The sequence below is a fragment of the Harpia harpyja genome, chromosome Z (assembly GCF_026419915.1).
Source record: "Harpia harpyja isolate bHarHar1 chromosome Z, bHarHar1 primary haplotype, whole genome shotgun sequence".
Taxonomy (NCBI): domain Eukaryota; kingdom Metazoa; phylum Chordata; class Aves; order Accipitriformes; family Accipitridae; genus Harpia; species Harpia harpyja.
This window is the reverse complement of record NC_068969.1, coordinates 11883780-11897676: the sequence shown is the minus strand read 5'-3', so window position 1 is coordinate 11897676 and position 13897 is coordinate 11883780. Positions and strand designations below refer to the sequence as shown.

At 40.8% G+C, this 13897-nt stretch overlaps 1 protein-coding gene across 2 annotated transcripts in view; it reads left to right on the top strand.

Annotated features, from left to right (window-relative positions):
* KBTBD12 (kelch repeat and BTB domain containing 12) overlaps positions 1–8271 on the top strand; it is a 45347-nt gene extending 37076 nt beyond the window's left edge. For both annotated transcript variants that reach the window (XM_052775921.1, XM_052775922.1), the window contains one exon: positions 1840–8271. In XM_052775921.1, coding sequence (XP_052631881.1) covers positions 1840–2009 — 170 coding nt within the window. In that variant the 3' untranslated portion in view covers positions 2010–8271. The remainder of the gene's footprint in view (positions 1–1839) is intronic.
* The last annotated feature ends 5626 nt before the right edge of the window (positions 8272–13897 follow it).

The window sequence follows — 13897 nt, the reverse complement described above, 5'->3', positions numbered from 1 at the left end:
ATCCTGAAATCTTACCCAAATTTTACTCACGCAAGCTCCTAGAGATCTACGGAAGTCCCAGAAGTCTGGGTTTGGACCAACAAAAATTATGCCACAATTAATTGTGACACAACTGAGGGGAAAATGAGTACGGCCTGTGGACTGTGGGGTAGAAACACTGCATTACACTCCTTTATCAGGTGAGAGAGGGGTCAGAGATGGTGAATGGTTGGTGAGTGGTTTCCGTAGATAAACATGACAAAAACGTGCAGAAATTTCCATAAAGCTGAGACATCCACAACTGCTGTGCATGTGCAGGACCTGCAGTAAACAGAGCTGTCCCAAATCAGCTCAGCAAGGAAGCTAATCCTGGGAGGGGAAGAAGTCTTGTTTCCGTCGGACCTCCCCACATCCTGAAGCTACTTACAGAGGAGCCCTAAGGTTATTTTAAATCCCATGACACTACATCATCATAATATCATGCATAGAACCTAAACCATGACAGCACTATCTTGGGGGTACTAACCACCAGGGTTGCTGTCCTCTGGAAGATTGTGGTCTGTGTTTCCAACATGAGAAACAATATATGCCTCTGGATGCTCTTCTGTATTTCACTCTTTTCCTCTTCTTCAGTCCTTTGCTGTCGGTTCAACATAAGGGCAGTGTCTGAACAATGAGATGCAGTCAGCAGATGTGAAGGATAGGGTTGGTGGTGGTGGTGGTTGTTTTAAAAGAAAGCTTTCTAGAAGGGATAGCTAAATGGCAACCTCAGTCTGGACCCTGTAAAGTTTAGCCTGTCACCAGTCTTTTAATACTCAATAAAACAATGTTGAGTATTCAATGTTTCTTGCTATGATGGTTCTTATCCTGGTACCTGTGAAGGTCTGTGCTTGGAAATCTCTGAGACGTGGCTTCTTCTAATACATCTATCCAGAAATTCATCAGAAGGAAGCTGATGGCAAAGCACGTGCACATCACAGCTCGAAGTAAGAAAACTCTAGACTAAGGTTACTTGCTGTGAGAAAGCAACTTTAAGATGAAAAGAAAAAGTGAGCAGAAATGAAAGACACTTTATTTTTAGGAGAGAACTTGGCTTTGAATAACAATTGCTGGAGAGTTCAGCACTTTTGTTAGCAAAGAAAGGTTTTGCGTTCTTATAAGTTTAATATAGTACTGCTGGTTGACAACTACGGTTCTCTGCTGCATGGTGATTCCTTCATTATTTCTTGTTGGTCTCAGTAAAAAGCTTCTTGTCTTGAGATTTGCTGTGATTTAATGGCATTTTTCTAACCTGACTGTTCATGACAAATTCCTCAGCATTTCAGAACAGTTAAAGTACATTTAAAGCCCTGGAGGTTTTTTTCTGACTTTATTTCTCCCCAGATCACAGAATGTCCAGACTTTGCACCTGAGAAAAGCCATAGTATTGGAGTGCTTCCAGGAGCCTGAGAGCTGCATTTTAGTCGGGGCAAAGAAAAGACAACATACTGCATGTAGCCATACTCATTAACAATAAGCAATACTCTGTCTCTAAAAGATGAGAATTTGACAATTGATTGCACAATGAAATGCTACCTGCATACTTGTACCAAGATGGAGCACTTCATGCTTTTGTCCCTGCAGCTGCACCTGGAGCCCAGAGCGTGAGGACTGAATACACTGTGCAGATCTCCACCTGCGCTATTTCATTTGTTACGTGTTGACAACTCGCATGCTCTTCGAACAGCGTAGCTGTTAGTACCACAGAAATTACCTTTTCATTGCCACCTTACAGAAGGGTCATAATAATAATTGCACAAACCTCTTTGATCCTGTTTGACTTGACTCCTGATGCCTGCTGTTGTTGCTTCTGTTTTTCAGCTCGTCACGAAGTTATCACCAAAGAGATCCTCGAGCTGGATACGTGGGAGAACCAGTGGAACGTGGTGGCCATCAACGTCCTCATGCACGACAGCTATGATGTTTGCCTTGTCGCTAGGCTGAACCCGCGGGATCTTATCCCTCCTCCCCCTGATTTAGTGGACCAATAGAAGTTCAGTGACTCTCAGTGCTTCCAGATTCTGCAAAAACTGAAGAATTTGGAGAAGCAAATGCTGCATTGGCTCTGGATGACAGCTGAGTCCCATGGAGAGGAGCTGGCAACACATGCTTAAGGACAGAATTGCCTTTGAGCTGCGCTTCTCAGACGATGCTTAATTTGCTAGTACTGGTACTCTGGACTTCTGTGATTGAAAGCCGAGGTCGCCCAGCCTTTGTGCGTGGCTCTTGGTCTTCCATCTGCCTGTGCAAGCTCCAGCATTGGGTATAGCCTGGGCTTCTGAGACCCTTTGCCTCCAGGCACGGTGGCAGCCCAGGGCTCATTTCACAGCAGAGCATGACATATGAAGGAAAGCTCTAGCCAGGGAAATCCCTCCTTTGCTGTTCATCCCACCTGGTTCTGCTAAGCTACCGCAGAGGCTAAGAAATGTATTAAGTCAGCTGATGAAAACCAGTCCAGCTGTACCAAAGGGCCAGACTGTACTTGACTGATGCAGGAGCAGAAGGACGACAGAGAAGAGCCTTTGTTTGTTTTAAACAAAAAAACATTAGCCAAGGTTCATTAGCCAAGTACACCAGCTACTGCAAACATTATCTAACCCACAGACAGGAGAATCAAGAGATCCTGTCTTTGCCAACAGAGCTGAGCCTGTGCTAGTAGGAAACTAGTCTTTTGCCAACAAGTCCCAAATGAGTCTTCCAGCAGGGTTAGTAGGCAGCCTGTACCAAAGACAAGAAGAGTCCTAAATTTCTCCCATAGATCCTACCTGTTACAATGTCTGGTGTGACCAGAACCTTGAAGTTCAGTTAGAAAACCCTCTTCCTTTGAGAGATGGAGAAGGGGTTCTAAACTAAAGAGTAATAAATGAGACCAGTATTATCTACATATCAGCTCTGCAGCTACAGGGAAAGGATAGATGTGCTAAACAATAAATGTTTATATAACAGTAGCTGTTTTTATAGAAGTAGCTTTAATGAAGTAGCGTAAGGTAAATTCTCTACCAACAGAATGGGCTATAATCACAGGGAAGAGGAATAATTCAAACAGTGTTTCTTAAGGCACTGTTAGCCTTTATAGGGCTTGAAGACAGTAGGTTAGAGAGAAAATTGTTACCAGTACTGCTATCCCATTTGAATTACCAATAACTATTCATTAGTTCTCTGGTGCCTACCTTGGAGTGTATCTGTCTGTCACTGCCTGGGCAGTATGGACAAGAGAACTGGAAATCTCAGTTGTGCTCTTGGGCCAAAATTGCAAATGATAGTATGCTGCAATGCAGAGTGAAGGTCAGAGGCAAACACTAAGAGTAAACTATGATATAGTACAAGAATGATCATTGTCAGCAAGAAGTTGCTTTTGATGGCTACAAAAGCAGCAACAAAACTGAAAGGAAATAATTGGCAAAGAAATGAGGGAATCCATCAGGTAGTTCATCTGTAGTTACTTGCAGGATTTGCGCTTCAGAGCATCTCCATTTTCTTTTTCAATTGCATTTTAGGCTGCAAAAATGCCAGCTGGTTTCGTTTGTTGGTTTTTTTTTTTTCTTGTCTGCAATGCTTATGGCAGAGAGAGATGGAGAGGGTGACCCAAAAGCCCTTTCCCAATTCTGACTTTTCAGATTCATGAACTCTAAAATATCCAGTGGGCATAGTAAGCTGTCATATAAAAACAATTAGCAGGAAGGTCACTAAAGTTTACCTGATAACTGTAGTAGGACACTGAGGACTGCTCAGACAATAAGGGATTTGGTGGGGGAGAAACTAAGGAAAACATGTAGAAAAGCAGTAAATCTATAAGCCTTACAGCTAATCTCTTCTCTCCCTTTATGTTTCCCAAGCAGAATGAGTGTCACAGCCTAAACACATACTGTTGTGTTTGTATCATTTCTGTATCATCCAGTCATTCTTTTTTCTTTCCATTGTTCATATGTAGGTCATCATCTGTCTAGAACAGAGCATGAACTTCAGTGGTACAAATCAGTGACCGGTTCCTAAGGGCACCTTAACCACTCTGGTTGCTAAATGCAGTTGTAGGTGTTAGATCAAGGAGGCAAACTCTGCTTTAATATGTTTTTAAACAAAATCAGTAGAAAGTTCTTCCAATTAACCATCCAATATTGGAAACTCTTTTTTTAACTTTTGTTGTTACTGCAAAGTAAAGTTAATCTTGTTCTAATTTCTCTACAGAGCTCTCAAGGCAGCTGGAAGCAATGCTCTTGAGCATCAGTTAAGTGTTTCCTTGTGAAATTCCAAATTCTGCAACTGTATCTACTGATTTTGCTTCTTTCACCTTTTTTGTTTTAAGGAAGAATGTTTTCCAGTTTTTTTTGTCTTTGGTCTCTGCTCTGTGGTCTATCCCTGACAATTCAAATCCTCCTGCGGTTTAAAGCCTGAGTTAATCTACTGGATTTCACTCTCTGAAAGACAGTCTACTTGGAATATTTCAAGGGGAGAAGGGAGACTTTTGCAGGCTTTCATTAATCATATTTGAACATATATGTGGAACACGGCTGAGACTCCTCTATTAAACTTTTATTCTAGTAGTGAGCTGGCTGTTTCTTTCCCACTTCATATGTTTTGCTTTTTAGACTGATATTTAATGAGCTGGATGAAAGGAAATTATGTACTCTGAGAAGGTCTGTCTTGATAACCAAGGGGAGTAATTGCATATGTTTTATATACTGGCCTTGCAATCAGCTAGCTTGAGCTGTAGTGGGCAGTTAACAGGTTTTTCTTCATGCGCCACTGGCAAGTGATCTGCCCTTGTGTGCACTGAGCATCACGTTTCCTGCTGCCCATGGGGTCTGACTGTTAGTGGGGACTCGTGTGTCCGTGTCTCTCAGTTTCTGCCCAAGTCCGAAAGTCCAGCACTATATACCAAGTAAGGAATTGTCGTCTTCTGGATTAACTATCTAGAATGGGGGCACTAACTTCTTAATATTGTGTGGGCCCGATGTAGTTCATGGTTTGCCCTTGGGGTGACTACAATTTCTAATCCAATACTTGGAAATGAAAGTTTGACTGAGGAAGGAAGGAAGAAGCAGAAAGCATGCTTATTGAGAGGTATAGATCTCAGCCAAAATCCTTCTGAGAGTATATGAATATTGCATGTCTGATGTGTCCATGGGTAGTCTCACATTGCTGGGAAAGTCCTTAAGAGTCTTAATTTCTGCTATTACAAATCCTGATGAAAAAAAAAATTACAGAATATGCATTCTCCAAGCTTGTGAGTTTCACTGAAATAATAGTTTCCTTCAGCCCCTTTCCGTCTGAGCAGTAGTTAGCTGAGCTTTTAATCAAGGCTGTCTTGACATCATCCATAATTCTAAAATGCAAACAAAGCAGCACTGGCAAGCTACTATTTAAATGAATGGGGGGATTATTAAGCAAAGGCATACACCAGTTTCACTTGAAACGCTGAAGTACATCAGTAGTTGCCAAATATGAAGAAAAATGTTGGAGAGGTAGCTGGTCACGTGGCACACAGGGAGTAAAGCAAAAAATGAAATGCTATAAAAAGCTAATTGAAGCTCTCCATTTTTATCCCCAGCCAATGTTTTATTTTGAAATTGTCCATGTATAACTGATTTCATAAGGATCCTTGTAGGTATCTCATCTCTGTTTTCATACATGTGGTCATAGGAACTGCCCACATATGTAAACCATCCGGCAGCTGACTACCAACCCTTACATACCACTACTGTGATTGCCTGTGGCTCAGTCCCTGCCCGTGCCAGCAAACACACACATGCATTCTGTGTGTGTGCGATATTGAAATTTATGGAGCAGTTTCTGTATTGTGTTCCAGCTGTATTGTGCCACTCAGGAAGCCTTGATTTGCCAACAGAAAATTGCTGTGGTGCACACAGAGCTGTCAGCTTCTCTACCAGCACTCCCAAATATGCTCCAGGTAAGAAGCTGAGAGAGTGTGAAAACCAAGAGACCAGCAACAGAGATGAGAGCTGCTCCCAGAATTTTACAACATGCAGTAGAGCCAAGGTGGGGTGGAAAAATCCTCCCTATCTCTTCCTAGGGACGGTTCAGGTGTAAAAGGCTCTGGCCCTGGATCCTCATCTTATATTTTTTCCTCTACTTGGAATGTGTACTGAGATCCTTGATTACCTGAAAAGCAATGAAAGCAAATGCTATAATAATTTTTTTTAATGTTAAAATATATTCGTGAAGACCTATATTGTTTTTCTGCTGATCTAGAAGACAATGACATTCTTTTATTAAGCTGTTTACCTAGTGATTGCTATCTTAGCTACAGTGATGGTCTCTTTCACAGGCTGCTTTCCTAATGGATTATGTAGCTCCTCTGAAAATTTGTTTCATGAATCACAATGCTTTGAATCACCAGGTGAGAATTTCAGTTACTCTTTTGCAAATTTCTGTGGCTCTCCCTACAGCTTTTCAAGTGGACTCTAGCTTCAGCTTCAAAGAAAAGCTATTTCACCCCCAGTTGTGCTCAGCTGGAACCAGTACATTTGCAATTTACTATCATTTGACGTACAGAGGTTGAAAGCAAAGGAAATATTGGAAAATGGCTAAAATATACATAGACTGTATGCAGAAGTACACTTTCCTTCTTTCTTGGTGAATGTCTCCTCTGTGTTTACTGCCCTGGCCAGGTGTCTGACGGAATGATTTACTAATAACCTATGATTGCAGCCATAGTGAAGGCCACGCTGGGGCTACATATTTGTGCTCCCAGAGCAGAGAGAACCAGCATGGTGTAGAGCTGTGGCTCCTGACAGGCTGGCCTGCCTTGCCATAAGAAATTACCTTCAAACGAAAATGCATTTAAGTGTTCCAGAGTGTATACGCCTATGTTTTATATACACATGTATAACATTATTTTTAGAAGTCCTTTACTGACAGCAGTAAGATCCTTTTTTTAACACATACCTGGCAACTCTGTCTTCCGCATAGCTCATCAAAGTACTTCAAAAAAAGTGCTGGTCTTTAAATGTATGGAACTATTCCAGGCTTCAAGTTAAAAAGAACCTTAAATACCTTGCTGAGCTAAGGAACAACTGGGGAAATCTTTTAGTCCTCACCTATGTCTCCTTCCTTCAATTTTTTTGCTGGTTCTAGCACTCCCCTCAGAAGCTCAGAGTCCTCTTGAAAGCTTTGTGCAAATCTGTTCTGTTTCTCTTCCCCTAAGCCCATTTCTGCCTCAGCCCCTTTGTCCGACCAGCCCTTAAACTCCTCCTTTTCCCCTTCAGTTCCCCAGAAGATGGGAACAGCCACTCAGGGTGTTCCCCAGGCTCCAGACTCCTCAGAAGCCTATCGCTCCAGCAACAAATCAGCTTTGAAGGACAGAAGGAAGGCCATACCAGCTCCCTGGATTTGAGGACACTCATCTTCGAGCAGGTTCTAGCCCCAATACAAATTCTGTGGTTCAGTCTCATTGCAAATAAAACCTGCCTGCTCTGCAATGTCGCTGGTCCTCTGGCTATGACCAGGGTTGGAAGGCAGGTGACCTGCATTCTACTTAGTCTTGCACTGTCTCGCTGCGTGATGCTAGTAAGTTTGACATTAAATGCCTTGCATACTGTGCTTGCCATAGCTGTAATGATTGCAGGCACAAACCATTATCATTATCTCTGATTCCCGAACACTAGTTGCTACAAAAACTGCCTGAAGCACAGAGGGAGGCATCTTCATTATTGCATTATATAGCTCACGTCTTAAAGCCAGATTTTCTCCTGCAGTTTCAGTCAGGCCAGGTTTCACTAATGAACCTGGTCTCTAATTTATCAGGTTTTAGCATTGGTATTTTTTCTCCACTTTGTCCTTTTCTAGTCATTCTTTACAAGAATGCAAGTGACTTCACCAGTTTTTCTACAAAATGCATTATCCAAACTGGCCTCCCGAGGCCACTGGCTTTTCATTATCAGGGTCGAAGTACAGCCACTAAAGTGCCAGTCAGCTGCACTGCTTTATTTTCTCATTCAGCAGCTTCATAGTAGAGGAAATGTATTTCATCCATACATACAGTAATGTGAGAGGAAACCACTTCCCACATACACAAATTCCTGACTCATTCCTTTCAAATGTGGCTGAAAAAACTGCTGAAACCTAACATAAAAAGCTATCATACCCATTCAATAGGCTTTTCCAGGCTTTTCCAGTATGAGGAGGAGGATCACAGGGAGCTGTCTTGTAACTAGAGCACAGATTGGAAATTTGAACCTCTGGGGTTTGTTTCCAGTTCAATTACTCTGTTTAGTAGTCTTGGGCATCTGGTCTCTGCACCTAGGTTCACCCATGTAAAATAGTTATAATAATACATCTCATTTTGTGGGTCTGCCTTGCTGTGTTTTTGGAGAGGGTGGCTCACAGATGTCTGTAATGTTATGTTGAGATCCAGAGATCAAAAAGTGTTATACAATGGTAGAATAATAACATTACTGCACTGCTGTCATCTCCCTGATTTTTGGTAACACGGTTGTCCATCGCATTCAGAAACTGAGCCTTCCTGGGAAAGGAGAGACTGGATGTTTACAGCTAACAAGGGTATTTTGTTTAGTCCTTCATCGAAAAGCAATAAGAGATATCTAATTGTGTAATACGTTAAGTAGAAGAAATGTAAGGCTTATTGCATGTGCCTTCATAGCTAGCCACACTTCTACACAGGCAGAACTAATCTCAGCAAATTGAGAGGTCACTAATTGAGGCTAAATTTGAACAGCAGTAATTAGAAGAATGAGGGAACTGTATTTTTCTCAAAGCAGACTTGATTTAATAAATTATGCCACTTAAATAGCCACAGATTCTATGAAGCAAAAAAGAGAAGGTGCTTTACAGAAGTATAGTAGATTTACTGGGTAACTGCGACCTGAATTTAGATGATCTACCACAGCTTTGATAGGAAATCTTCAACTCTCTGGGGGTTCCCGTAATGAATCTGTGATGCATTTAACTAGCCACTAAAAGGCACTGTTGCATCCAAGGAATCACCTACAGAATATGCATAAGAGGGTTTTAGGACATTGCTAAAGTGTAAACAATGTGGCATCTACTTGCTGAGTTACTGAATTGATACTAGGGATTGTGTTGCCTTCCCCACCAGTGTGCATGAGTAAATAATCTTAGGTGAACTGACAAGTAATTTATAATACTTACAGACAGGTAATTTATAATACATAAGGCCTGAGATTCCAAAAATCTTTTAGGTTAAGACAAGTTTTGCAGGGTAGAGAACGTTTGTTACTAAGCAGACTGTGAGATATACTGGCATTTCCCTGCAGTTAAAAAGCCCCAACAAAACAACAAAATAAATAAATGCAGTTATTTTGCAGGGCAGCACTGATCAGAAAGCTGCCTAGTTGCTTTGTTTCCTTTTAATATGTTAGACTGGAAGCCTGTGTGCAACAGCTAGTTGGCAACCTTTAAAAAAACCAGTTCAGAGAGAGTTACACAATAAAAAATAGGACAAATCCTTCTCACACACACTAGTGTAAGTCAAGTATAACTATTTTTTAAGTCAGCGATGAAAGAAAGGTGTGAGAAGGTGCTCAGACCTAAGACCTACCTAAAAATCTGTCTCACTCAGGGGGAGGCTCACAGTGTTAGGATTGCACCCTTCTGGTGAGGATGAAAAGGCAACGAAGTGAAAGATGAGATGTGAGAGACTGGTAAAGGAGACCCAGACCTTTCTTTCTAGCCATAAGGTCAGATATAGTGCAAGTCAAGAGCTGCTGAAAGTTGCTCCCTGTAGTTGGCTGTCTACTGACCACTGCTAAGCATGTTACTATATGGCAATCCCATGTCTTGTGGACAGAGAATCAAACTGCTAACCCCCCCCCCCCCCAAACACACAAACAAACAAAAAAAACATTGTCGTGGCTGGCCTCCCTGCTGGGACCTTGAATAGCAAGGTCAAGGTCTAAATAACCTGTAATATTCACCTTCCAGTCTCCACATGATTCTTGTCAGCAGTGTTAAAGATACCAGGCAAAGGAATTTTGCACTAGTTTTGTCTACACCCAGAAGAGGGAGAGATACCACAAAGATCTAAGGTAAGTCAAACTGAGGCAGTGGTGAAGAGAAGGGGAAGAAATCCCAAACCAGCCTCGCCTTTAAAACCATTTCCGATGTGTCTGTTCCATTTATTCTTCATTCTGCCCCTACTCTCAGTTAATTCACTGCAGCAATACCTCATTAAAAGCAAAGGGAGCTGTTCTTTATTTAAGGTCAGTTCAAATCCTACAAGAAGAAAGCCCATATTTAATCTAGGTCCCAAATATCATATCAGACATTTCAGTGTCTATCATTTGTGTATATTTTTCTACATGCCCCCAGAATGACAGGCTGGATGTTCAGACTGCTATCTCCATAAGCCCTCTCAGAGATAAAGTGTTTGAATTCTACTCTTGATTACAATGACAGTCACCCAGAATAGGACAGTATCTACCTAATCATGTCCCCCCCAAAACCAGATACACTTTGCATTTCCTAGAAGGTAAACCAATGGAAGGACTGATCTTGTTAAGTATTATATGCAGACATGGCTATGACTACTTTAATGCATACAGAAATAATGACATGCCAAAATCCATAGTCCTCTTAAATAGCCAAGATTAAAATTGCAATGGTGAATATTGTACTCTGTGACAATTGGTGGCATGGGCTCTCTCTTCCTTTTTGCCTTTAAGAAAGATCAGAGCAAAGGACTCTACATGGTTCTTGTCCCACAGACTTGTACTAAGCCATGTGCTATTCATAGGACAGGTCTTTCCAGATTGCAGTGAAGTCTTAAATTCTAGCTTATATTCAGAAGATACAAAGGTTAAAGGCTCTTAATATGCTTGTTCCTTGCAGCATCCTTCAGTAACTATGCCTTTCAAGGTTGTGTTGCCCACTTAACTACTTAAACAGTCTACAACAACACAAGGTGCAGAGGGAAAGATAAGAAAGTAAGAAGAAAAGTGGCCTTTAAAGGTGTCTGATAGATTCTAGCTCCTCTCTTCTGCCAGCTGGGACACACCTGCGCTTAGGTGTATGTTGACAGCAAAACTATAGCCATATTGCAGTTGTGAGATGTGATTTAAAGCTGAACAGATGTACCCAAGCCAGATCTAATGATTAGCAATGAAGATTCAATAGTCCAGGTGTCAGCTGCCCTAGCAATTCAATGTAATCTCTAGCTGGCTGGGGCAGCCCATGCTGAAGCCCAAGCTGGTAGGTGCTCACTGCTCTAATAAATTATCAGTGTCGACTAAAGAAACTCCTAAACAAGTATGAAAAAGACTAAATTTGTAGTTCAGCTGCAGAACTTGAAAAAGTCTTTTGCAGCCAGATCATTTCGTAGTCCATGTTGCCATGAAGCTACAAATTTGCCTATACTGGCACAGCACAAAGAGAGGCACAAAGACAGGAACAAGTGCCTGCTAATGGGTGTGTGGTATGGCAGCTGCTTGTGCCAGCACTGCCACTTCCAAATTAACTCATCAAACTGTGCCTTAATGCACCAGCATTCACCTCAGCTCTGAAGCTAGCCCACTGTAAAGACTGCTCTTTGGAGCCCTTTAAGGGGACAAATAGTCAAAAACCATACAAAGACTGATAATTGCTGCAAAGCTTTGTCATGACTAATGCATTAATAGCTTACTGCTTGATGGCTTCTCGTGCTCTTACACAGACATGCCAAATAGCATATGAACAAAACCACGGGATAGGAAGTTCACCCTCTTTCCAGTATTCATAGCTGATAAAACCTTCGTAAAGGTTTTTGTTAGTACTTTTCAAAATGGATTAAGAATCCACCCCTGCTCAGCATTGCAGCATGGAGCAGTCATCTGATGTGCAAAATAACAGTTATCTTGCCAGGAAATTTGCTGTACTAATGCTGCTGTCCTAAGCAGCTCAATCTTTAATCTGATTTCTTTGTTTCTTATTTCAGGCAAGCCACTGTAACAGAAATGTTCGGTAAATACTGCTAAGCTAGTTGGCATGTCTGTAGAACTCAGGCGTGTTAACTATTCTCTTGGCTCTTCCCTGTTGGCCAGGGTCCTGCTCACTTGTGTTTAAGGAGGACTTTAATGTGCTTGTACTACTATGATATTGCACAGATCAGCTTGTATTTACTGTTTTATTTTCCTAACTGAGCTAGGTAAATATTGATAAAGACTTACATGGGTTACTTTTATAAGGAAAGTAAATCTTTATAAGCAAAAATTCAAAGTGAAGCTGTAGCTTGCTTTTTTTGGAACCATCTGTGCACTGTGTATTTAATCGTATTTCTGTTGTTATTGGATTTACTGGATACATTTTATAAAGTGCATTTGGAGATCCATAGGGATGTGATCCACTCAGAGGATGTGAGCCAGCAGGATTTTTGGCCAATGATTGTAATAGGAGCAGGATCAAGCCTGTCATCCTGTTAACATTTACAAAAGCCTTCTCTGAGATCAATAGATAAATAGTAATCAAAAGTCGATTAAAAAGAAGTGATATGTTGTGAGTAATTTATATCTAGTTTGGATTTAAACTGCAATTTTTAGAAGGAAAGAAAATTATTAAGAAGACACTTTGTATGCCCAACCTGAATACAAACCTGAAATTATCCAGCTGCTGAAGGTCACTGTTGTTCCACTGAAAAATATGGGTGGATCAATTCTAGAGAAGGAACCAACTACCGGGAATAGGAGTATAGAAATCATAACATAAACCCCACTGTTGAACCATCCACAAAGATCATCTGCTCTGTTTAAACTATAGTAGGTTTTTGAGGGGCATTTGTTAAAAAATCTACACCAAATTTCATGTCAATAAAACAGTTGAGACAAAACTGGAGTCAAAGAACAGTGGAAATATAGCTGCCTGGGGACTGCCCACAGTCAGACTGCAGAAGTGCTGGTCACTGGGTTAATGACACAGTGAAACCCTTTTGTAGTACGGGAAAAGAAAATCCATTAGAAAAACCTACAGAGACATCTAGCTCTATTACCTAACATCTGCAGTTGTCTGCCATACAGTGGTATATTATGGAGATAAGCAAGCATGATAAAAATGTTATAATAACCTTTAAAAATGGGAGACTGGAAATAAAATGCTCTCTTTACTTGCAAAGTGTTTCTCATGCAAGTGTCCCTGGGAGATGTTTTATAATAAAGTTTGAATGAAATACAATAAAAATCAAATCACAGCTCATTCACTGTATACCAAACAGAACAGCTCAGGTTTCAGCTTTGGTTTTAAAGCCAAGAAGAGAATTTACTTGATAAATTTCTGCTGCTGCTTAGAATTCCAAAAAAGAAAAAGACAATAGCTCAAAAGGTAATTTACAAACAGTTTGGATTTAAAAGCTGATGTTGTCAAGAGATCAAAAGTGAAAGACTCAAAGAATTATTCATCAAGCTGCACATATCCATAAAATAAACAGAATTCAGTTCTATTCCAGGATCAAAAGCATAATTTTACACATACAGCATTTTCTTTTCAAGTATGCATATGATAATTACTGCATGCAAAAATATTAATGTATTACATGTTTCATTTGCATGAAAAAGTTATGCAATTACAAACAAAGCTCAGCCCCCACTATGTGTGCACCACAACAGTACACATTCATGCACAAATTAAGAGTGTAACTCTATGTCATTGTGTGCACGAGGTTATTCAAATTCAATATCCAAACACTGATCTGAAAAACAACAGCCCGGCAGATGCAGAAGTCCAATGTCCATGTTGGGGTTTTTTTTGACTACTGTCAGAACATTCCAGCTGGACTAAAGGGATCCGGTGTCATTTAAGATTTGATGACTTGAAAATCAGACAGCCTCCTCTTACTCGTACTTTTCCATTCCCAAATAGAGGTCCAATGTGTTTTTAGCATGAAAGGTATTTTTGCTAATGCCTCGTAAAATTCTAG